Here is a 27,832-nt window from a genome sequence, read left to right on the forward strand (position 1 = left end):
CTACACAATCAATACAATGTGAAGACAAAAATATAAAATATATTTAAAAATAAAGAACTACTTGTAAGTACACATAGTAGACACTATTTAATAAATTGCCTCTAATCCCTCATAATCTTACTAATAGCGCTTACTTATTATGACAATAATTAAAAAAATAAAATAAACATAGTACCTAATCCATATTACTGAGAATTATATAAAGAAATGGGTACTTGTGTAAACATATACATAAATTCAATAAAAATTAAAATTCCTTATAATGATATTTGACAAATATTTTCTATTATTAAATATATACAGACTCAAAATCTGTTGAAATTAAAAAAAACGCATGTTTAAATATCGAATAAAAAAATAATGAATTGTTACCATAAAATAAATATTAACGTCGTTACGATTTTTTATTATCTTTGGCTGTACAAGTGAAAAGTTTGAAATAAATCCGGAAGTAACCCTGACCTTATAAACTGGGAAAGTGGATTCAACTTTTTCCTGTTATGACGCTACTTTACATCTATTATAAAGTAATAGGTAAACCTTAGATGAGACGATGTGACTCAGTGGTTAAATATACTTGAATTTGAAATGAGGTATAGTCACTTCAAAACCACTTACGAATTTTCCAAATATTAGACTTTAAATAAATATTCTAAATATCTGCTGGATTAAAGCTTAATATACTAAAGTTGAAACTTTTTTAAGCGCTGGATTCCAATTCCAATGCAGGTTGGTGACAATGGTGGTGGTGGTTTCACTAGGCTAACTAGAAAGGGGCTCAAGACACATCCCAATAATCGGAGCTCTTCCTAGACAAATCTTAAAAAGAACTTAGTTAAAGTTATTTTAAATTTATAACTATTCTCTATTGTAATTAAAAATTTTAGCAAACATACAATACTTGAAGCAAAATAAAATATTCTGTACTTTTTCAGTGTTTACTTACTAAACCGTCCAGGGTTAAGTCCTAATAGACAGTCCTGGGTTTGAATCCAGCTCATGGATACTGGCGTTACCTGAGGTAGAATTTCATTTAACATATTCTCAAACGTGTCCAAGGCTATGACCGCTTACTCCCAGGACACGGAAGTTTAAACTGCCAAGTTCCAAACTCTGGATATTTTCTGAAAATGTATACCTAGGTAATAACTATTTATGTACGAAAGACTTCATGACTGTTCCCTGTGCATAAATTTTCAATCATTACCTATAAAGGTAATTAATAAGATTCTTGCTGAAATTTTTACTATTTAGTATCATAACCGCCGTTTTTTAATGATTAAATACAATATATTCAAAAATAGATAGATGTCGATCTACTTACACATTAGGTTACCAAGACTTAAATGTCACGAAAACGGGTTTACTTTTAAAGTAATATCTACCTTTATATATAAGTCACATGGCACAAGATCCCATGCTCATGCTGCTGTGGGCTTCTTTACAAAAATAATATAATGGACATAGATCTAATGTAAATTATTAAATATCAGAGTATGTAAAGAATTCCCTATTCAAATTCCCGCATCATATAACATAAGCACACAACTGTAAGATTTCCAATGAGTAACATATTTCCTTTCGCTTTTCAGCAACCTAGACTAGGCTGGACAGCAAGGGACGGAAGTTTGTAACGGAATTCTGAGAAGCGCGCGCTATTTGAATTGACCAATTAGCGCACACGTTGCTTGAAACTGGAATTGAATCAAATGGCACCAACCAAATTTCCAGGATGATATAATGTTAAGGTTGGTTACTATCAAGGTGAAATGTCCCGTCATGTTATATACGACGAATAAACACATTTTTTGATGTCTTCCCTTTTAGATACAAAATAATTAACGCAATTACGCATTATATGTATACATATATGTATATATCAAACGATAGGTATATGTTAAACATTTCACATTTTTTATAAGAAAAATATAAATACCTTATACCTACTGTTCTTTATTCCTTTAAAATGTTAAAAAGAGGTATGTTAAGCATTTCACATTTTTTATAAGAAAAATATAAATACTTATTACTATTCTTTATTCCTTTAAAATGTTAAAAAGAAGGCTTCTTAACTCCTTTGATGAGGAGTGTATGAACTGGTGCTCCAAAATTTAGATGAAGACGTTGGTGTAAATGAGACTAATACGTCTGTGAGTAAAATCTATGAAAAGACCAATTATTAATATTTTATGATTATAAATAAAATGATCCCAAAAGATTATACGAATTATAAAGAAGTGGCTAAGTGAGTCGAGGTTATTATGACATCACGATGAACAAAACGGACTCGAAAGCTGCTGTTCCATTATCTTTGTCGAATTTGTTTTGTTTTTTAATTCTTAGTACCTAGGTACTAGATACACTTTTTGTTTAACAGCAATTTTTTGTCGTCCTATGCGAAGACGATTTATATTTCTTGATCTTCGGTACATTCATATTTATATTGAGTAATAATTATGCTCGTATTTGTATTTAATAGATTAGGTACTTACATATCCATTGAAATGCATATGTGCAGCGTGGGTTCCCTTTAAGAGGAAAGCCAGTCTGAGCCCAGATTAGAAACATTGTGGTAATATACACTACAGGTACCTATATACTCTACTTATATATACGCTACATACTTATTCTCTATTTTTTTAAATACTCAAATACCTAGTATCCATTTTTCTTAGTTACCTAACATAAATATAAATAGATAAATAAAGGTCACTCTTTGAGTCAGTTGCCTATTTTTTAAAACTTTTATAGATATCATTGTATTCGAAATTAATCTTATAGCTACTTAGGTATAAACTAGTTGCAAGAGGACCGTACATTATTTTCGGAAGCGAAAGGAAAATTTAGGTAAAAAGAAAAATAAATACGCTTCAGTACGTATTACAAGTTCCTATCATTTACGTTTTCAGCTCAGAAACTAATTACCCCAGATATATCTGCTCCAGCTAGTCACCATTAATATACAAGTAAACTGGCTACAGTCGTTCATAACATTATATATTTGCTAAAGCGCCCACTTTCTCTATTTGAGTATATTTATCAGCGATCACGCGATACTCCCGCGAGAAAATTCATTAAAACGAGCCCGATCCTACAAAAGACTGTCGCTCTCTCCCGACCTACGTACACTCTCGCAGATAAGTACATTCGTACTGGACTACTATACTATGTCACGTTGAAATCTATTAGAGGCGACTTTCAGAGCGAAGTGTAGGTATCCGAAAAAATACATAATGTAGAGTAGGCGTCACATATGTAGGTATCGATGTGTGACATGTGTGTGGCGTGTGCGGGTGGCGGGCGGCGGGCGCGGCGGCGGCGCGTGTGTGCGCAGGGCGGGGCCGGGGGCGGGCCCGCGGCGGCCGGCCTGCTGCCCGCGCCGCCGCCACGCGCCGCGCTCGCCAGTCGCCACCACTCGCCACTCGCGTCACGCCGTGCGCTCGTCCCAGCTCATTCCGCGCTCGCGAGCCGCCCGCGTTGCACGTCTGATACGATATCCGCGCGACACCCTCACCGTCGAGTGCTGTGCAGTGCTATCAAACTTTACCGTTTTGAGTGATGCTCACGTCGCGCTCCGTGAGTGCTATCTGAGCGAAAGGGTTGGAGCGTGCAGCGGGCGGAGGGCGGCGCGAAACCGCGCACGCGCCCGCGGGCACGACACGTCGCGGATCCGCACACGCGTCCGCACCGGCACGCGCCATGGACGACAAGCCGACCTCCGGCGAGGAGCACTACAGCCTGCGCTGGAACAACCACCAGGCGCACCTGCTCCGCTCCTTCGAGGCGCTCCTGCACGCCGAGACGCTCGTCGACGTCACGCTCGTCTGCGCCGAGCGCCGCGTTCGCGCCCACAAGGTGCTGTTGGGAGCGTGCAGCCCACTCTTCAGGCGCATATTCAGCGAAAATCCGTGTAAGCATCCGGTGATCGTGCTCAAAGACTTTCAAGGATGGGAGGTGCAAGCCGTCGTGGACTTTATGTATCGCGGGGAGGTGTCGGTGGCTCAGGAGCAACTGGGAACGGTGATCCGAGCAGGCGAATCTTTGCAAGTGCGTGGACTAGCCGACCAGGAGGCGGCGGAGTGCGCGGAGTCCGAGAGGTCCCCGGCTGCCAGCCCGCCGACGGGAGGCACCGCGGTGTCTCCACCAGCGAGTCCGCACAGCCCTCAACCGAGGAGGAAGCAGGCACGCCCGCGACGTCGCTCAGGAGAATCAGATACCCCAGAGAACCTGTCGATGAGGCGCTCACCCAGTGGTCTGAAGGCTGTGAGGCTGGCGCGTGGCCGTTCGCCGCACAAGCAGGAACCCGAGGAGCCAGAGTCAGAGGTGCCTCCACCCCCGAGAATGTTTCCGCCGCACCAGGACATGTTCCCACCAGTACCTCCACCAGCTGTCTCCGCATTGTCGTTGACGCCACCTCACAGTAAGTACTTTTACTCTTGTAAATAACGTAAATTACTAGGTACGTAAAATGACTGAAATTGCCATATCCTTATAAAATCTAATTAGATAGTATTAAAGAAACGCCTCGGAAAGTGTAGGAGCTGCATTGCTTATTGCACTGGTGTGATTAATTAAGTGATAAGAAATGAAGGTAGTAGGTAAATACCGCGTTTCTTCACTTATTGCGTCGAAAGTCAATCTTATTTATCGTTTAATAATAAATAATTATCCCTTGACAGTTTTAATGTGATACTTATAAGTACAATATTAGGTATATAGTTTATAAAAACTTAAGGTTAACGACAATGTCGTCGTGGATGAACAATTGCCAAATAATAAAATAGCACCAACAAAAACTGACCTCGCCCACTCATTGTCGAATAGTCATTTCTAAAGGCTAAACATTTTATAGGTCTATACGTCGAATCATAAAAAAATATGTCATAGATTCGATATTTGAGCATTCTGCAAAATTTTATAACATTATTTTGTTTATATATCTTTTTAATTAACGTCACATTATATTATATTTAACTAAAATGTTAATCTACAGTTATTTCAAAAGTAAAAGTCCGCAATTAGAATTATAAAGTATTTTATCGTAATGGAAACTTATCGATATATTAAATCGCATGTAGGTTTAATGATTCGATTAGCGATCGACACAGAGTGTTAACCGGAACCTTTCACAGATAAATTAAGATCACCCATTCATGTGTCGATTTCTTATCTGTGTTATCCAAAGAGGTTTTAGCTTTATATGGTCTATTAACTTCGCATGTCGCGGGAGTCAGTGTAAAATATAATTTCAAATGGCGTACCATTCCGTTCTTTGCATGCATTCCATAATCGTGTGTCAGTATAAATTTTACTCTTCGATAATTGCTTGAGCTCTCCTTACGCTCATGATAGAGGAAGCAATCAGAGCAGTCGTCTTGTTTTACGAGCCCTTTTCGATTTCTAAACGTGTTTATTGAGGAAATGACAGTAATTGTAGTCTTCTTACATGTATTCTTACCGAGCTTATTTATCTGAACAATGCGATTCGTAATAGTATAATATAATATGGGATATAAATTCAGGAATATAATTGCATGCATGTCAGGAAAATGAATTACAGCACATATTTATAAAGACAGTTTAACATTCAGTTTGATAATCGCGAAATTTATATTTTATTTGATGTGGTAAAAACCTGGCATGCTTAAATTTAAATTAAACACTGAACTACAATTTTAACGCTCTCAAAACTTTCAATTTCGTCGTTTTTGTTCCCGTTTCCTCGTTTTCGTATGTGGACTGAGTGCTTGATTACGTCATAATAGTACACTGTAATGAAGGGTTGCACGCACTCGCCTCACCCCGATGACGTGCGTGGGGACTCTAAATACTAAGGGGAGTTTCTGAACGCTTCCGCACTTGTCATTTCGTAGCGGACTCAAAATTACAAATAGCTTAAAGTCTTCGAAACGTCTTTTTAAATACACTGTTATGTTTTTAAAAGCATTCTATTTTTGAATTACAATAAATGTATTTTTTTAAATCATTCGCCGAGTATAATTTTAATAAGTGTTCATTTTATTGTTTCCTCCATCTCCGTATGTGATGAGAGGTTGATTATGCTTAATGGTGGTGCGTAAATGTAATGAGGGGTTGGCGGTGACTGGCAATCACAGAGCGAGTTTCCTGATTGTGCCCACTCGGGAGTCGTCAAGTAATTCGAAATTTGATTTTCTCGGTAGTTTTTTGTTTTAATTATACCATTTACGACTAAGGAAACGTCAATTTGTTTTATTACATCCCATGTACTGTGTATCTATTTATTATAAACAGATATAATATACTTTGGTATAAGAATTACATAAAATTACGTGAAGCTATGAAAATTTGCCGCTTACAATAATACGCTTACTGTTTATTACTCTAGTCATTATTTTTACTGTAATACGTAATCATTGAACTTTTAAACGTAAACAGTTTTATTTATTGTAATTGGTTTGAACGAATAAAAAAAATATTCTTAAAAAGACAGCCAGCTATAAAACCGTCATGTAAGAAACCTAACAGTTTGTCATAACGAATAGCGTACCCGTTTTGTCATCTTATTTTCTATTGTTATTTTACACTAATCACTAAATATGATAAAATCAAAGATAAAAAGAATTTTAAGCAAATATAAAATAATTAAAGCTTTTATTTGATATTAACTATTTTTAAAAAGTAGCGGCAAAAATCTTTGCCTTAGAATTCTCATTGATAAAAAAAATGGTAACTAATACGTACAATATTGATATATATTGACCGTAGTATTATATTATATACAATTTGTATTACAATATGAATGAATAATTAATCGTCTATACCTACTCTTCTCACTAATTAATATAAAAAAAACTAGAATTTCGTACGAATTTTTTTATCTTTGATACACATTTCAAATGAGAACAGTTGCGAACATCTATACCTATTATAAAAAAAATAACCTTTATTGATTTCGCGCCATAACTATATCCCCGTTATCGGTATACAACAATAATTCCACGTACAACAATGTTTAACATAAATACACACGCAAGGTAAAGACATCGAGTACACAGCCTTGAAGGGTGGCAGAAAAAACGTAAACCCACGACATTGGCACGAAGCTGCGCGCACGCAAGGGTGAGTAGGTTTGCCATGCGACAGCGCAGGACAAAATAGCTTCTGTTAGATCGACCTTATAATTTCAAGCTATTATATCTCACATATACACCTCGTCGCTGTTTATATCACTAATATTAAAATTAAATAAATATATTTAATTAGAACATTATTAATATTTCTGAAAAACGAATTATTTTATTAAAATTATAAATGAAGATGTAATTTAATCATATTTAAAATAAGATCCAAGATAAGTCCAAGAAATCGTGGACACCCTCACCGAGGACCGCTGAGGATCGCTGCGCCCGCGCATTTACATTCAATCGTCTCTTCGCGCTGGTGACCTACTTGACTACGACATCGTGTAAACTGTCCTTAAGAATTGTCTTAGTATATACATACTATTATAAGCCTCATACCGCTAGACTTATTTTTATAAAACAATAAGGGTCTAAAAAACTCCCTGTTTCATATTGTCGCTTCTTTTCATTTTTGTATAAAATTAAAGTGTAATTAATAATTAGATGCGGCTCGTGAAAACTGAAGGATCAAATTATTAAATCAAACTAAAACAAAATATAATATGACTAAAAGTATATACCTTTCTTAAACCTAACAGAAGCTCTTAGCCTAAATTAAAAACTTAAAACAGTTAGCTATTAGATCAGTTTTAAATTGACCGTTAATAAAAGTTAATAAGGTTTATAAATTCATTGTAAACAAACAAATCGAATAATATTGTTAGATGTCTTATATCTTTATCAGTGGAAAGTGATGTCACTGTAATTGAGACAACGCTTGCGCAACCTGCACTCATAAATAATAACGCGATCAATATCATTTATATTTGTTTAAACTTTACATTTCATTTTTATTATATAATACGACTATAGCTACAAAAATCCTATCTCATTATTCCGGATGGAGTTGATAAGGATAGTAAATGTTTTAGTGTAGTCAGTTTAGTTCATAGATTCGTATTTATATGTTACATTCAGCAACACACTCTTGATACAAAATTACTTTTCAAACAACTAGTAGGTATTTGGGATTTTTTAAAAACTCATTTTATAATCATCAAAATCAAAATATACTTTATTCGAGTATACTTTTACAAGCACTTTAAAATCTTACAGAATCTTACAAAAGTAAAGATGAAATGTTAAGTAAATTTATTTACAGTTAGTATTAATTGCAAAACTGTTCATTTTTCACAAGTACCTTCCCACTTTTTCGGCTTCTAGCTTCTGCATCAATATAAGTTCGTGAATTTATTTGTCCTCTAAAGCTAATGTAATCAAATCATTTTACAAGTAATTGCATAATTAAAACCTTATTATACAGTCGTGATTAATAGAATCGAGCTTTTTTTCTATTTATAAATTAATTTAGACCCAGCATACAGTATCAGACGAATTATTAGATTAAACTTTATATATTTTTTTTTATTTATTTATTAAACCAAAAGAACAATACATTAATAATACACAAAACGGTACAACAAAAACCACAGTCGATTTTCCTGCGCACCGCGGATAACTAATATATGGAAAGCTTCGATGTATTTTCATTGGTTTCTTAATTACTAGCTTATGTGTGTTCCTTGAAGTTCAAGCTGGCGTCATACGAAACTTTATCAAAATCACCTTAGCATTTTGGTCGTTACTGATTAGTATACATATAAACACCGTTTGAGATTTTGTTTAGTAATATTTTTATCACATGAAATTTTTACAGTTTCATTATGTACACCTACTACCTACTAACTACTTATGAATAATTTTACAGCATAATACAACTAATTAGAACACTTTTTTTTATACATCGTTAATATACAAGGATGTGGTTGCATATTCTACGTACGCAACAACTTCATAAGTTATTTATTGTATCGTAATTATTATTTTTTACCCCCCTTTATAAGGTTTTTATTAGGCAAGATATTTTTCACATAGATTTAACTAAAGAACTTAAAAGTTAATATTTGTAACAATCTAGTTGTTTATTAAACGAGCCATTTAATTAATAGCTTACTTTTATAAAATAATACAATTATTATGACTGTAAAAAGGAAAACCGTGTATGCGGAAAAAGGCAAAAAAAAATACAATCAATTAGTTGTTTCTTATTACGTAACTTAATGGTGTCTTAAAAAGAACTACACACAACATTATCTTATTAATTAATGCAAACATATCGTGCTTGTGTTAATTACTATGCCGTTCATCCATTGTATTGTAAACATGTTGTGTTTTTGCGGCGCTTCGACTGGCGCAATTGCAAATATGGCGTTTGCTTGTCAGTGTACATTCATAACACTATATGTGACAAAATATTACGGCAAATTTAAAACATTCATATTGAAAAAAAAGTAAGGCTGTACGGTGCAATACCTTTGCCTTTCCGAGGGAAAATGAAAGAAAAAATCAATATGTCATTTACTTAAAAATCAATAACCCAGCAATAGTTTTATAAAGATGTTATCTTTTTTAAACTAGTTTAAATATAACGTTATAAAATTGTCTACCTAAAAAAGATTTTTTGTCTTCGAATAATTTTCAAAAAGTTTTAACTGCTCAACAAATACATTATGTAATAAAAAATATTTTAATAACGTACCAAAAAAAAATATTTAATCCCACCAATAAATAACAGTAGCAATTTTATTACAGAACACTGTCATCTATAGGTTTTCCTTATGAGAGGTGAATAATAAATAGTAACTCATTATAGATCAATTATTGTGTGTGATTAATATCTGATTAAGTTGTTTCTCATGCGATTGCAATCTCCATCTTAATATAACATTAATATTAACACATTTTAAATTAGGCGGCATTTTAAATATGGCGAGCAGTAAAAATCAATATATATCCTCTCTCATAAGTTGATGAGAACTTTAGATAAATGCCTTAATCATTCATATCTGATTGAAATTAGAAAAAAAAAGTTTTTATAACATGCCTATTTAGGATTTGCTTTTTTTACAGAGTAATTAAAATAATCCATGCTTAAATAAAAAAAAAAACATTCTAAATAATAACTTTGATTTGTCTATGTTCTAAGTTACTCTCGATATTTACATCCCAACCTACTTGGGTAAGTCAAATATTTTACTTTGTGTGTCGTTAGGACTAAACAAAGTTGATAGGCTGTACAATAGTAACATTCTTCTTACAAATCCTTGTTCGCGCGGAGTTCAGGATTCAGCTTCTACTTAGTGAACAAAGTAATTATAGACGCCCTTAATTAGTTGGTTGATTTGAATCCCAATCTAGGAAAAAATACGAATTTACCACAATTAAGTGTTGTAATGTTCCGAAGTAAAAATGTTCGTTTATTGAAAAATACAGTACTGGAAACTTAACACACGTTACATCACTAGCGAAACTTATTAACGACAAAAGCGGTTCACTCAAACGTTGCACTGAAACTTGTATATCAAATATTTCTTCCAACCAAAAAGTTCACTCAAAAAATATATCGATAAATTTTTCCGGATCGATAACAACATTAATAGGTACGAACTCAGACGAGAAACAATTCGATTGCACATAGGTAAGATAAAATAAACTATCCAATCAAATTTAACTCACATCGATACAAGATGTAAGAACGAAAGGCCGATATCAATCGTATCGATATCGAAGATAACCAGTGACGTAAATAGGTCCCTACACATAGGAAGCTGGAGGCGTTTCGCATTACGGTAGTGTTACCATAATTTATTGTGAACATTTCTAACTGATATTTATTTAACAGGTGACTTGTGAAAGGGATACTAATAGATCGAACATAACTATAAACCATCCATAAATACCTATAAGAATATTAATACTTAAACTTTATTATTCCAATTTGCGTGGTGATTAATCAGGTAAATTACAGGCACTAGTTATTCAATTATACATATAGGTACCTACCTACCTAACATTCAAGAGAAATAAAAGGGTTTTGAAATTGGTCGTATTAACATATAAAGAAAAAAAAAGGTTCTAAATCTGGTGACTTTAAAAAAACTTCTTCCACCTATGTCATGCGGGAAGTAACAACAAAATTGTAGTGTTGCTCTCTATGTGAAACGAGTACCTATTAGTAAATCGAATTATTACTTACTGTATACACAGAAACATCCCGAAAATATCCGACTGATATACATAAGTCTCAACTCTTCCTTAACGGTACCCTAAATACAAAAACTGTAATAAAAAAACTTACTGAACCCAATTACGAAACTACTATCTACTATTTCAATAAAACGAGTACTCACGATAAACAACACTAATATCTTATAAGAAATTCTACGTATTTAGGTTAAATTATTCAAATGCTTTCAACCACCTAACCCACTTCTATATGACAATAAACTAATACCTACTTAGGAGTAACTAACCTCGAGATAGTGGTAATAATGCACGGAGAAGATTCTAATGCTAACGATCGTTACAGTCAAACTAAATATTCATCACAATTACGGAAATAACGCCTATTGTCAACCAGCATTATATTCCGCTTACGTATTTTGAATCTGAGATGTGAGAATGTGGCATTTAAACTAATATTAACTCAAGTGTAATGATACGTACAGAAAATTGTAATCGAGCCCCGGTTAATTGCATGAAAATGTGCGCGTGCGCCGCCGCGCGTATTCGTTCCCGCCATAAGTCATGCACTTTACGACGGCTCGCTGTAATCAATAATATCTGCATTGAAAGCAACCTAAATATCAATTTCAATATAGGACCGAGAGTTGAGCGATTTAAGATCGACGAGACGAGACTGACAGACGCACCGGTCGACGTAAACAAACGGCAATTGACGACATTACGCGGACACATTCGTTTCGTCGGATCCCATAAAGAACAGTTAACCGACATTCCCATCACGCAACCGGAACTAGAATCACACATTATATTTAATTTTATACGAATTTAATAACAAGCGAGATGCTCACTCGTCCATTGTCTACCGTGACCATGTGAAAACCGATTTTTTTGTAGACGATAAAGAGGTGCCGACACACAATCCGGAGCGAGATTGATGTGCACGTATGATCGTATCTGCCCGCTGCGAGCTCCGCGCCGCACGGAATAATTAATATTCCATAATCCATTCATCCTTAATACGGAGCGAGATGCGTTCCCTTTCACTCGGTTTATTACAAGCTCGCCTCTATTACCGGTAGCGATGTGTCGTCGTCACACGACGCACCAAATCGATTCCGTCCGTTAAATTTGAATGAGTTTCCCGTGAATGGGAATAGAATAAGATCGCCGGCCGCGTGCGTTCGGAAACGCGGGTCGCGATGTGGCTCTCGCCGCGGCACAATGACCGCGACCGGCCAGATCTCTCTCTTCGATAAACATAAAAAACGCAACGAAAAAACTACATGTCATGCATCTACGTGTGCTAGTCGATTTCACAGCGGCCGTCATGGGAATCGAGCGACGAATGGACTTTAGAAAGCAATTAAAATCCGTGCACACGGAAAGCGCTACCGAAAAGTGCCATCGATACGTGAAATGTCGGCCGGTGTTGGCGAACCTCTTTAAACTGTCCGGGCTTCGGACGACCGCTCGATGCTCATCGAACAATTCTAGGAAGTGACTAAATGATTTCGACAAAAACGCCGCACTGCAGACCAGTGACAAGAGCTCGGGCGGCGATAAAAACTGTTTTATGCTTGCGTTTAATAAGTATGTTTTTTAATAAGTCTTGTGGCGTCTAGAGACTCTTTCTATTGTTCGAACCTCGCTTCTTACGCTTTACTCTTAACAACCGAGTCTCGTCACAGAGTTTAATGATGCAATAATTATAAAGGTACATTAGGATTTTAAACCCATTTTATTTAACTCAACAGCACAATTTAAAAGTGGAATATTAAAGTTCTTTCCTTATTTGCTATTAAATTACAGTAATAGTCGTTGTTGTGCGGGAAATTAAAGCAAAGATACGGATCTTAGAGCCAGGGATCTCGAATAAGTGGCATAGTCGAAAGTCGAAACCAAAATCATAAACATTACATAACAATGTTCAGTAAGTCTGTTTCAGATGTGGTGTACAACAAAAGGGGCGAAGAGATTTTGGTCTCTTTAGTTTTTTACGTTAACAAAAAGCCGGGTAAGAAATCGAAATCAGATTACGTGCCCTCGATCACAAAGTTTCGGAGTACAACGAAAGCGCGGGAAACCGCAACTTCATTCCGAAAATACATCGAGAACCACATTAGTTTCACATAACTTGTTAATAATCCTTACCATCGTTTGTAATACATTTAAAACAATAACATTAAACCTATTGTATAAAAAGTCGAGCTGACATTTTGTATTGCCCATACAAAAATAGTTTATGACAATACTCCATTCATAAACCTTAATCACGTATGTTGCATGTACCTAGAATTTGGTCAATGTCATTTAGATATTCCTAGTAATTTATTAACAAACACATTATAAATCACATTAAACATATGAGTCAGGTGTATGAGTCAGTAGCGCATGCGCCCGCGTCGGAGGAAATCACTTTTGTGGCCAACCACACACGTAAACAGCAATTTAGAATCAATCTAAAATTTTTTGTGATACTTGCCTCAATATCAATAGACTTTCGACGCAGCTGATGTATGCTCAGGGATGACACTGACCGCTAATTCTTTTTTTTAATATTTATACGTACCATACAAAATGGGCCATGGAATCATACAGATTTATTCATAGAATTATATTTATTTTATTCCCTTTATTAATCATATTTATCGCTTTATTATAAATAGACTCTTTTTATTTGTAAACTTCATCAAAATATAGATTAAATACTTTTTATATTAACGATGACATTCGAAAAAAATATTTGAAATTTAAAGAAAAAAATGTTTCCAATATATTGACACTGGCCGTTATTAAACAATAAGAAAAAAATCGTAGCTGTACAATACAGAGAGTATCTAAGTCATAGACAGCCCTAGCTTATGTTTGGGATTGCGACATGTTATATTTTTTGTTAATGAAACTGTAATTACAATGTAATTTGTATTGTCATAACAAAAGGCAGTTAATGTACAATTACACGTCACTCTCTATTTCATTATCGTGACGTAATATGTGATAAGAATGACCACACTCGATACGTAATGGGTACGAGCATACGGCCTTAATAACGTAACGTTAATTTTGTGTTTAGTTAAATTATTTATCAGGTTGATTGTTACAAGACAACGTTACTACTTAATTAGATTCTGTGTTTTTTATTAATTAAAAAAAAAACATTATTTTATTTTCAAATATATTATAACAGATTCTCTTAGAAGTTGAATTTCAGATCATTTGCGTTATGTATTTATCACTCAAATTCATCCGACATTTATATAGGTACCATCGCGAATGGGAATTATTTTATATACCTAACAAGCTATATACACATCAAACTGCTTAAATATGACATAAATTATTATCAATGTACGTTATAAATGTAATTTATTTTATCAATCATTCATTCATTCACCAACAACCAAATAAGTAACGGTTCTAAAGACTGACTATACGAACCATAAATGATACAAACGTTTAAACCAGCCACTGTAAGATCAACAATATCAATATTAAATAATTTAGTTCAAATAGAAAGTTTACGCAAAAACTTATTGTGAATTCAATAAAACATCGTCCATCGTGCGTTATATATTCGCAAGCGACATTCGAACGGAAATCAGTTTAAAATTTTAATCTTAAATACAGTTAGACTAATTTCACACATAAAAATGTGCCATTTTGTTTACTTTATGCGGAGAAAGTGACCGAGTATCACTAAAGAATAATGACTGAATCGATTTTTATTTATTCATATCATTGTTGCCACTTAAATCGATTCTCGAGGAACCGCAATCGTTTTACTTCTTATTTCACATGATAGATTACATACGTAACGGAATTCAGGGATTGGTTCGCGACCACAGAATATATCTGTTTGTAATTTTTTTTTTTTACTACACCTCACATTGATATTAGAAGTTATTCCTAATATTGTTCCGTACTTCCTTGGAATATGTTATATTATTAAACTAGTTTAGGAAAACGACTAATACAAAATTTTATATTTTAGCTGCCGTGTTAAAACAGGTAATCACATTTTCATACACTTTGACAACGAAATTTCATTTAACTTTATAGTTATTTGATTATCGCAATTTAAAAATAAAATAATAAAACGTCCAAATAGGCCTATAAAATAATAAAAATAAAAAGTAAATTTAAATCAATTATGAACTTAAAATGTATACAACTACTATTAAATTAGACTGCAATTTCACTATAGATTGATTGCTGGATGAAAATAATACGAAGTCAGCGGTTTTTCAACAATAGACAATTTCGAGTGTGAATGTCGTGGACTCAATGGAAATAAATCGAGCATCGGAAAAAAATTAGATGTCAGATATTAAACCTCCTTTCTTTGTAGGGCATAGACAATTGTTCGACCTCTTTCGACCGTCTCAGAGACAATGGCTCACACGGGATGGGTAATGCCCATGGAGAGTAACGAAAACACATTACGAAAGCTCAGAACCAAATTGGTTGAATAAAAATTAACACGTTACCTGCAATTCATTTGTATGAACTCTCCCAGGCTTGTGCGTGTGTTATTCGACTAATGTGATCTTATTGAACAAGGTTGTCGATTTACGGTTTTATTAATTCTGCAAATTACGGACTTGAAAAAATCAAATAAGCTTAAATTTCACTTCACTTTACATCTTACGGTCTTACTAATAAAGATCGTTTAATAGATGTTTTGTTAACGACTATTTGTCTCTTTCTGCCGCCATCGATTTGACAGACAAAAGAAGAAGAAACAGCATTACTTAACTTTATTAAACAATGTCTTTGTGTCTCTATATACATATATTAGAATTATTAAAGCAAGTAGTTATGAAACGAAATTAAAAAGGGGAATTCCCGGCTATAACAATTTCCTTCTAATATCTAGGTATATCAAAATCATGTTAAAATACATCCATGTAATTACTCATTCACTTTACGGTGTGATGGTACTCCTTAATCTCTATAGAGTACATCGTTTCCATGAATATGAATATTAATAAGTTTAGCCTCTTGAAGTCGAGTCCAACACGAATAATATTACTGAAAAGAAAAAACTAAAATTCTATATTACAACTATATCGCATACTGAAAGATATCTTTAGTCATATTTTACAGATAAAACAAACAAATAACATTTCTAAAAATGAACTACGACATGTAAATAATGTTATGGCAACCCTATTGATACCAATTGGAAACTTTAATTCAAAAGCCGTGTAAGTACTGTATTGAGAAAGCAATTAAATAAGCTGACAATTACTGTTTTAAGATAAAGATTAAAAACCGTATCAGTTTCTCTTTGTAATGTTACATTTACGAGTCACTCGGTGCAAAGGTAAAAATTATTACCCTATTATAAATCACTTCTTCAATAAAACGTTAAACAATTCGGACTTACAAGTATTCCGTGAAAGAAACGGTAAAACCTCGGCTAAAAGTATAATAACTTATGTCATTATACCTTTGTCATTATTAACCAACGAAAAAGTAAAAAAAAATGAAGTATCTAATTACACAATTAAAACTTTGTGCCGTAGTGATAGTAACTTTTATATTAAAAAAAAATAAACAAACATGCTAACCTTCTTAGAGTAATAAATTATAATCTAAATCTGTAAATTAATAATCATGTTTTTTTTTTTTTAATAAAAATAATACGTAAGAAATGCTTACGGAATCCTTATGAACCTATACTTATTTTTTTTTATTAACGTCACGATTTAAAATCGAATGAAACATTTTATTAATAGTGAAATGTCTCGTTTAAAAAATTATTTTTTATTCTGTAACCTTTCCATCAAACTGGAAGTTTTAATTGCAAAATACCGTATATGACTGCAATTTGTTATCGATACCGAATCGAGAAAAGGTTTTTATTCGATTGTAATCACGAAATCGATTAAAAACTGTCGTGCATATAGACGCTTTGTTTTTTTCTCGCGCGCTCGTCTAGTCAAGGTGGACAGGTTTGATAAATGGCAGGTTTCCTTCATAAGTGCTCATCGGTATATCCACCCTCCATGATTTATGTAATGAGGACTTACACTGGACACGCGATCATTCCGAACAGAACAATGCAAGGATAGGCACCTCGGCGATGACCTAGACTTCTTTACTTAATTATTCCCCACATCGATTTCTATGTATTTCTCAGAGACAATAGATTAACCCAGTTACTGCATATCTCAAGACAGTCGCAGCATTCGTCCCGCTTTATTACTTTCGCGTCCTTGGCGTGCACCGCTATCTATCATGTGATCTATTGTACGCGGAGTCGACATCGGCCCTAAGATTAGAGCGATAATTAATGCTGATTCCATACGACCTAGATTCGGGTCCGCTCGATAAAGTTAATTTACAGTTATAGTTGTAAATCTGGTTGCAAAATAAACGTCGAGCACGCGCGGCCTGACCATAGACAACACGCGGCGACTCCCACACGAGCTCGCCGTCGCCCGCCACCCGCGCCCTCCGCGCGTGTGTGACCCATGAATGAGCGACCGGGAACCCCTTCCCGACCTAGCACCACGTCACGTGCGATGTGCGTATAACCCGACCCCGAAATATATCATCCCGCCGCAAACCCTTCCGCCCACGACGCCGACTTTTCCCCTCGTCGGGTTGCGAAGGATTACGCATGTGAGGCGAGCGAGACACAACAACACATGTGCGTGACCCTGAGAGGGAGTGAGAGGGTGCATTAACTTTTGTCTGAATGAACGGGGTGAACTTTGATAAGTTGTGTTGTGGGCGCGAAAGGGTTGAGCCGAGTTTCGAAGTTTGAGAGCGCTTTCGATTTCGATGTGTTGCATATGGGGCGCCGCGATCGATCGTAAACTAACTTTGTTGTTGTCTGTTAGGGGTATATTCCGATTTCGCTAAGTCGTTCCGCTTAATACGTCCGAGCTGTCGCTCCTACGGCGCGTTACCAACTGTAAAGATCTGAAACAGTTGTTGTGTAATATTGATGAAAAAATGTCGGTCTGAACGCTAACGTACTGCGCTCGTTCGGTGGCGTGTTTCGTAAATCATTGTTTATGGTCGACTAGTTTTGTGAGGTGTCTCAAAGACTAGAATTAGAAAGCGTCAAGTGAGCCGACGCCGGCACGACTAATTGACCGCAAGGTTTACGCTATTCTGCTAGAAATTTTACTCGTTAAAAAAACAATTTCAATAATAACAAGAAAATGAATGCGAAACTAACACGTTATGCCCACTGTTGCAGTTTTCACCGGCGCAATCATTTGCAATTTCCTCGAGACATTTTTTTCCGTTTAACATTCGAGCGCTCTATTGCTCAAAATCAAAGCTACCTAATCTGATTGAAGTGACAAGTGACTCCGTGGCTTTACGGAGTAGCGTATCTAAGACGGCTCGGGTCTGCACAATTAATTCCAATAGCGGCGATGCGAGTGTGTATTGATTGCGGGTAATTATGCAAATAACGAGCACCTATCTGCACTAGCTTTAACGAGTGATAGGAATTAACTGTTCGTTAGCTCCGGGGCCATAAAACTCGGGAATCGGTCCAAAGGCTGTATATCCACATCCCATATACAGGGTTGCTACACTTACACTTACACTCGTTACTAATTTCACATGTATTTTTCTAATATTCTGAAACTTTAAAGGAAGTATTTATGAAGACAAATTTCACATACAGAGATGGGAGAACCGTATTGTGAGAGTTAATGGTGATTATTATCGTAGGATACAGCCCTACCGCAATATTGGCGGTATGCCAAGTAAAATAATACTAAAGCAATACAAAAATACGAAACGGCACATATTAAAGTATGTTTTATTGCATGTTTTTGTTGTTTCATTCTCATTTCTAAAGTAAGCCACAAAACGAATACGGGCGTATTTTCAAATCTGAATAAGACTTTCAAATTGTTCTTAAATGTTATATCTGTGGCAAAGTATGATCGTCCTTATGATATTAAAAAGTAATACCAACATATTATACACATTTATAGTTTATATGACTTAATGTTATTTTAAACAGTAATATGCATAACACAATATAGAATTAATTAAATCGTGTATAATATAAAACCATTGTCGTTGAAATAAAAAAATACTAGGTACAGATTACTAAGATGATAAAAAATATCTGGTACTTATGTATCGATAAATATACTTGTAGCTGCATTAATCTAAACGTTTCTACGCGAAAAGCTCTTCCAATTATATTTCTTAAGAATAACTTATGAAAGTTTTAAAACCGACCTTAAAATAGACATCATTTTATGCTTCTCAATAAAGATAAAAAATACTAATCCATATACTATCTATACTTAACATCTTAATTCTCAAAAAAATCATTCCAATATCAGCAAAAATATTACTAAAATTAGTTTAAAAATAAAATTAAAATAAACAAAAGATATTTCATTATAAATTGCCATAATTGAAAATTTAAGTTTCAACTTAATATTTTTTTTATTTAAATTTTGGATTTTCAGACTTTCACCTTTATCATTCTGGAATAAAAAAAAACTAATATTTATCGATACTAAAACAAAAAGAGGTTTTAATTCACCGAATAAACTTGTTTATGACCACTTTAATGCAACCTGAACGTATAACGAAGTTATCAAACATCAAGACTTAAAAAAAACATACATTTTATGGAGCGAATGTTTTTTTAGTATCACAATCATTATTATAATCATTCTTAATTCAAATAAATCAGTTAGGTCGTGTTTTTATTGCAATATCACACATTTATATTTGTATCTGTAAACACAAGTGTAATAATATCAATATAAACGAAATCTACATCCGTCTAAGTCTAAAAAATATTCAACTATTACATCACCCGTTTAAACAACGTTAATACAAATAATGAAACTGGACCAACTCGAAATCAAATAATACGCGGACCCAGATGGAAATCTCTGTCGTACATCACTAATTATATATTATTATTAGTCGAGTAGCAAGCACATAAGCCTTCCTTAGCGCACGCTGTGATTATACAGAAGCGGGAAATATTTCATAACACATACTAATTACGTGGGATATTAGATCCGTAACATACGTTTAATATTACGAAATAACTATAAAAGTTATCGTCCATTGAAAAATTAGCGAGCGTTTGCGGTGTTCGACTGATTTTTATTATATTATATTGAACCAAAATACAGTTCATTTTCCAAATTTCATGAACTTTGTAAGGAGAACAACATAACCACCAACACATTATCCTCACAAGCGGCAAAACCGGGCAGAAACTAGCGATTAAAATCTAAGCAACAAGTCTATAAATAAGAACAGTTAATAAATAAATTAAAAATGATACGATGTCCATATTTACAAAGTGACCAGCCAGTGGATAGTTAGCTTTATAGTCTGCCAAGCTGTGGTTAGGTTTGACGGCGAGTACGGGCGTAACCGCGTGCGAAACTAGTAAATTATAACCTGCCAATGAGAGGATATAGGCAATGCGGACTGTGGTTGCTGGGTTCACTTTTACTGTTACTGCAACTATCGAAACTATATACTTTATTCTACAAATGAATACAAATAATTTACCCAATTTATCAATATTAACTATATTTTAATTTCACATAAATTTAAAAATGTACACTAATACAAATCTAAGTACTTTTAAGACATGATTCAGCGCTTGCTTAATAAGTATATCTAAAAATAGTGACCATTTAACAATTAGTAAACGAATTTATACTGTTTACATAAAATATAATGGATGCATCACCGCCACCCACTTATATTATATTAATATGATACCATTATTAATATTTACATAACAATAATTTTAGACATTGCCAGAACATAGTTATTTCAAATATGACACTTTTCAATAAATATGTCTGGTTTTTCTCTCTTCTAAAGGTTTCGAGGGGTTTGGACCATAAAAGTGGGATATTATATCTAATTGACTAAATAATAATAAGATAATATTTATATATCATTAAATAAAAAAATCGCGAATTACCAGCAGTGTTTACTGGTATTCAATTGTTTAAAACTAGCGACCCGCCCGGCTTCGCACGGGTGTAATGATATGACATCACAGTAGAAACTTCTGAAATTATCAGTGATCTTTACTGAATTGTCCATGTATTATATTTTAAAACCTTCTTCTGGAATCACTCTATCTATTAAAAAAAACCGCACTAAGATCCGTTACGTAGTTTTAAATATTTAAGCATACATAGGGATATAGGGACAGAGAAAGCGACTTTGTTTTGTACTATGTAGTGAAGAGTCCCATAAACGTAAAATTATTTTATAAGTAGACAGACACAGTTGAATAGGAATGAGAATAAGGAATAAGATAGACTAGTAATAAAGCAGTGTTATCGATTAGTCGCGTTTGGTTCAACGGACGACACCTCGCCCTGTCGCTTATTTACATCCACATCCACGGACCGACGTAATCCGCCATTTATTATTGCGACGAGAAACACCGCTCGAAGCTCCTCAGACGCTGTTATATTATATACGTTTCAATATACATCTCATTTAGCTTAGATGGAAAATCTAAATCAACTTTACATCGTAGTCCACGATGTTGAATATAAAAATATATATTAACAATGTTTTTAAACAGTACGTGATTATTTACTGTCTAAATATTACAATAAATTATATTTGCTGGCTATTCCTTGTTTAACTGTTAAAGCTAGAATAGTTCGCGAAATAACTTATTCGCTTGCGATGAAGAAAAATTTACGTGTAACGCCATCTCGCGTCGAATAGCGGAACTATTCACGCTTAATTTTACTTTCTAAAGGATTTTCTTGTCAATATGATTTTTCTATATAAACTATACACTCACGCTGCATAATTAAAACCTTTTTAAGACTTTTTTCTTTATATATAGCAAAAATGTACATGCATTAACAATTATACTATTTTATTTCAAACACCCCTACAAATTTTAATTCTATGAATAAGATAACATTTAAAAATAGAACATTAAAATTACGTTAAGCACATTAAACTATAATTAATATTATTTAATTTCAAATAGTGTTTGTTAACATTTCGAATACAATAATCTAAATAATCAATAAAATATACAACAATGTCGAGAACATCTATGTAATCCGTATGTTTGTTCCAGTGTTCGGCATGGAGTCACCGCTGGGTCTGTTCCCGCCAGGCATGGAACACAAAATGTACCCGCTGATGGACGTCGAGCACCGCGCGCCGTCGCTAGACGCGCAACTCTTCACGAACGTCAAGAAGAAATGTAAGTTACATCTCGTATTCATTTGTATTCACGGGTAGTATACTACCTTAAAATAGCAATACTTTTCATTGCTTTGTTTCGGTTTAAATATGTTTTATTAAAAAATATAAGCTCCTCTTATTGGTTATAATTAGACGAGCAACTACTCGTAATAATCCCACATCAATGTATAGGTATTTTTAAGACACATATTTTGGATACGTCAATCACTGGGTATTCTAGTAAAAAAATGTAAATAAAATCAAAATACTTAAGTAGGTTATGGTTCATTTTTTTTATTGAAAGTAACAGTTCCATGTAATATTAAAATTGGACTACCTACTATATATTCTTTATTATAAATATTTAAAACCTCACCAAAAAGTATTCCATTATATTTTTAACATGACAGCAGAGTTTTTTTATTCGTTTTCATCTCGGAATTGTTACAGTTTAACTAAAAGCGTTATTAATAGCTAAGTCCAAAAGTATCTAATATTTTGACGTATACAACTGTGACATATTATGTTAAAAACATGTAAGAGATCCGCTATATAAGTGCAGGCAAAGGATGGTGTATGCAAATATTGTAGTGTTATATCGTACAACACATATACTCCGATAAAAGATTTAAATTTTCTTTGTTTCATCATCTAAAACAAACTACATAATACAGGCAACTCACGAATTGATACAAATCTCTTTGCATAAAACGTTACGTTTAACCGATAAATGCGAAAATATACAAACGTTTAAACTAATATCATTTATATAGAATACGAATAACAATAGAACAAGTCAATATTAGCAGAACGCAGATAGCGACTGCATCCCATCACACATCTCGCTCGGAGCTGCAATCGCATCGCGCAATGTTAAACGGCCATTGTTTCCCGGCGAATGTTTATTAAGACGATCTGATAGTGTATCTCATAGGGGAACAGGCGGCGAGTCTAACGTATGCTTTCAATGCGCCGCTCGCGCTAGGCCGCACGATGTCGCACACAATAGTCGCCGATCGATTAGCGCCCATCGCTCGAGACGCTGTAACGTGCATGGCGATGCTTCCTTATAAAATGCTAACGAGCCCGACTACTAAATGGAAAACATCTTTAATTTCCGCGATGCGGGCCGCGCTCGCGTGACCCGCGACGACTATTAAAAGAAAAACTAATTTCCATAATAAAATATCATTCCGGCCGTAATCCGAAACGTTCCTCGAATTATCTGATCGGAATCGAGTTAACGTGATCCGTCGAAATTATAAAACTATAAAGTTACGTGGGGCGACGTCGCCGGCATATGCACGTCCGCTTTTCTTTTTGACAGAACCGCCTTAATAGTCGCGTGCTCGCGGCGAATTAATGACGAATCCCGGCGTGTCGCCGCAAGCCGCTCATTTCGCCGTGTGTCGACTGTCGCTGCCGAGTTATTGCTCCGCCAAAACACGGTTATTAGATAGTTGTGCATTCGGTAATACCGTGAGGGGCGGCGGCGGGCGCTCACGGCACATGTCGTGCGCTACCTGCACCGGCTGCTTGCATTTTGCTCACTCGTAAATCACTGAATGCGACCTCCATTACGTAATTAGCGAATTGAATGTTTTAAGCTTCATATCTAATGTATACTCTTTCTTCTCCAGGGCGACCGAAGGGGCAGCACAGCGCACCGCGCGGCGGCCCTCCTCGATCATGGACAAACGCAGAACTAACGGAAGCACTTCAACACGTCTGGAACAAAAAAATGACTACGAGCCAAGCATCAAGAATATTCGGCATCCCGTACAATTCATTGCTCATGTATGTACGGGGTAAGTACGGCAAGAGCTTGAAACTGGAACAGCTAAGGAAAGATTGCATCGGGGGTCCGCTGGAAGTGTTAAACTTAAATTCCGGCAACAACAACAACAACCATCCGACCAGCAAACACCACGACAAAGACGATCAACACCAGAACGCGAGCCAAAGACCCGCGAGCTCGGAACCGGACATATCTTCGAATCCGATGTTCAATCCGTTTCAGCAAGGGTTTTATCCGGAATTCCCTCCCGGATTTCCGATGCCACTGAACATGCTGCACCTTTTGCCACCAAGCGAGAAAGCGAGAGAGCTATATCAGTCGATGCCGATGGCCCTCGACTCTTTGTCCGGTGTCACGAAGGAGGAGGATTGCAAGAGCGACCGGTCAAAGGAGAACTCTGCGGACGAGGAGGGCGACACGTATCGCGCGCCCGCACACGCGCCGCACCCGCCCGACGGACGCACGCTGCTGCACCACAACGGGCAAGACTAGACCCGCTTCTTCCATTTAAATTAGTTGAAACGTTTTAAACAACCCGTACCTTTACAATTCATCTTTCCGTCTCCGGCGACGATCCCAACTTTCCTCTGTACGCTAGCGCAGCGGGCGAGGCGCAAGGGAGAAGCGACCGGAGCGAGATCTTTATAATTTACGGACGTACGACCGCGAGGTTCGCTATGAGTAATAGAGCGACGGTGAAACTGAAGTTTTGTTAGTGTATTCCAAACTTGAATTTTAATTGTAATTATATTGTGTATTTACTTACTATCTCGTGCAATATCTTAAAGAAGATAAATTTTATTATCCATTAGGTAGCGGTGTATACTGAGAGAATTTCAGTTTCGTCAGATCAGAGTTGAGACACGTGTGCGTGTCAAACACACCCTCTGCTCAGGAGAGCGACGTCCACTCTTGAAATTAGTTAAATTTATATTTAAAAGATGTGTTAATATTGTAAATGTATATTTAAAATCGCGTATAAGTTATAGGCGATAATTTATTATTCCGAAGGAGTGCAATAAGTATGAAAGGTGTTGTGATTGTTATCGCTGAGTCGAATCATTCCACGCGGCGATGTGTTCTTTATTGTTGACATTCCATTCCGACATTCCCTTCTATCGATATTATTTTAATATTTCATATCACTTAAGACTACGATTTTACTACTATTGAAAGTCTATCATCGATGAATTCTTGCCTATATTTCCTATGTTAATACTAATCTAGATATTATATGTTACATGTGCGAGTTGACTTCTGCATTTCACCAAAGTTTGTAAAATATTTCGTAATAATAGTTTTATTCGAAGATAACAATTTTAAATGTAAATAGTTATTATAAATTAATGGAATATAAATTTGAATTAACCATTAATTAAGGAGACATTACGTGTCTAAAATGGTAAATAGTACTGTATTTGTAATTGTTGTAGAATTAGTGAAGTGATTACAGTGAACTGTTCGACTGTCGACGTGTCGATACGTCATAGGAAGGTCCGCGACGCACTAGTCACACTCTACATTCGAAAACAGAACAAGCAAAACGATTATTTACAAAATAAAAAGATACTTTCATCATTCGAACCCCTATTTACGTCAAAACACTGAACATAGAAAAAAAGTAAACGAGGTCATGTTAACCATAAAGTTTAGCATGACACGTAGATATATCACGAGCTTTGAAGCGCTGTGGAGTTCGTGATCCGAGCTCGGGCGAACCCGCGACCGTTCGGGTGGTCCAGATCGCATCGTGACGTAAGCAATTTTGTGATTACAGATTAAAAAAACAAAGAGTTCATTATCAATAAGTACGTAATAGCGACAGTGCGCGCCAGGTTTAGACAAATAAAGTATCTGCACTCAATGTTCAAATAAAAAGGAGCTTTCAAGATTTTAGTGAATAATGTGAAAGTTAGAATAAATCGAGGTTCAACACTACCTGGCTTTAGATAATTGTATACAATTATTTCGTATTGAATTAGTGATACAACGTGACGAGATATCACAAGTCGTAGGCGGTTAACCTACCTATGTATATACGGTTTAGTTATACAATACTAATTTATAGCTATGTTAAAAGATATCATGTTTTACTTAACGGTCTACGAACATTCCCAAATATCTTTAATAGTATTTATAGTTACTCGTTTTGTAGACATCTACTTCAGAACCATAACATACCTATATCGAAGCGGTTTCCGCGAATTAATCACAACATGTATCTCTATTAATTGGATTAATCATAGTCGTCGATACACATTACGAAACTGCATAACTCTTAACAGAAGACTGAAAACTATTTTCGACTCTATTTTGTATAATTGTAAATTACACATAATCACAGTACTCAGCAACGAACGGTCGCATACCATACCGTAGTCTACACAATAGTGTCACGTCATTATACAATATATCATTACAGGGATTTTATATATTAACGAATTGTATAATTGAATATGTACCTATAGTTTAACAGATTGTATAATTATTGCTTTTTCCACGCTTTCTTTTCGCTTGTCTCGATGAAACCCAACCAGTTTATTTTCATACAAAATCCAGTGCACTTTCGAAGATACGATTCCAAAAAATATTTCGATGTTTGTGAAATAGTTGAACCAAATCTTGAAGAAATGAGCAGTTTCGCTGGCGTATTCAGTAATGTTATATTAATTTCGATGTATCGTTTCAATTTAATTGAGTAATATAAACACATGTGCCAAAGCAAACGAAACGTAATCATATCGGCGGACATCTCCAGACTGGTTTTGTTGACTATTGCTTCTTCGTTTCGATTATTTTTAAAGTAATGTGTTGTATTGTGACTTGTGATCGAACAATGTGTCGTCGGTTCATAGAGTTTACCTAATTCGTACAAATTCAGCAGTATTAGAGTGATTTTGTTAAAGTTTTTAATTGAAACGTTTTAATTAAGTTTGTTATTTGTTAATGTGTGCGGCGAGGGATAGAATGACTATGAGAATATATTAATTATTTTTCTATACCTAAGCAATAGGAATCTCATATTTTTTAATTTAATGCGCACTTAGTTTTCGTTGTAGACGATATATATCATTGTTTTAGTTGTTCAGATTTATCCTGTTAGCTCTTTCTCGTCCTGGGCCCGGACTACTTTTGTACCGGGATCAGCTCATTTCGATATTTTCTTAAGCCTGTCCCTACTGTGTATAGTCGATTCGCATCAGGAGCCAAATGTAAGGACGTAATTTAATAGGTACATAAATTTAAGAAATTGTGTATTTTTTAGTTTATTATTATAAAATGTGATTGTATTAATTTAGTAGACATGAAATATTTAGTTCCTTCAGTTTTGTTACGAGTATTTATAAATTGTAATTCAAATGATTTTAGCTTATAGATTAATTGTTCTCCCCATAAAGAATATAATTATAAGTTGTATAATTTGATTTGTTGTATTATGCCTAATATAATTACAAATTAAATTAAATAATATCGTTACATTAGGATGTAAAAAAGATTATCTATTTGATCTTAAAATAAATACGAAAAAAATATTTATGTTCTAGTACCATTCTATCGTGTAATTGAAATTGAAATGATGGAGCGATGTAGTAAAATTCGTTTACGGTCACCGACGTAAAGTGTAAAAATAAAAATATGAAATACC

General features: G+C 34.9%; 1 protein-coding gene across 1 annotated transcript; it reads left to right on the forward strand.

Annotated features, from left to right (window-relative positions):
- The first annotated feature begins 3,414 nt into the window (after positions 1–3,414).
- Positions 3,415–27,832, forward strand: LOC124536931 (protein jim lovell). Its single transcript, XM_047113600.1, has 3 exons — positions 3,415–4,420; positions 22,279–22,407; positions 24,029–27,832. The coding sequence occupies exons 1-3, from the start codon at positions 3,700–3,702 to the stop codon at positions 24,676–24,678; spliced, it is 1,500 nt and encodes a 499-aa protein (XP_046969556.1). The 5' UTR covers positions 3,415–3,699; the 3' UTR covers positions 24,679–27,832.

The sequence above is a fragment of the Vanessa cardui genome, chromosome 17, assembly GCF_905220365.1.
Source record: "Vanessa cardui chromosome 17, ilVanCard2.1, whole genome shotgun sequence".
NCBI classification, from domain to species: Eukaryota; Metazoa; Arthropoda; class Insecta; order Lepidoptera; family Nymphalidae; genus Vanessa; species Vanessa cardui.

What these genes read in the sequence shown, in the direction of transcription:
- LOC124536931 (XM_047113600.1), top strand. Translation starts at nt 3,700, where the DNA reads ATGGACGACAAGCCGACCTCCGGCGAGGAGCACTACAGCCTGCGCTGG. An exon ending in GTCGTTGACGCCACCTCACA is followed by an intron (nt 4,421 to 22,278) that starts GTAAGTACTTTT and finishes TGTTTGTTCCAG; the next exon opens with TGTTCGGCATGGAGTCACCG. An exon ending in CACGAACGTCAAGAAGAAAT is followed by an intron (nt 22,408 to 24,028) that starts GTAAGTTACATC and finishes TTTCTTCTCCAG; the next exon opens with GGCGACCGAAGGGGCAGCAC.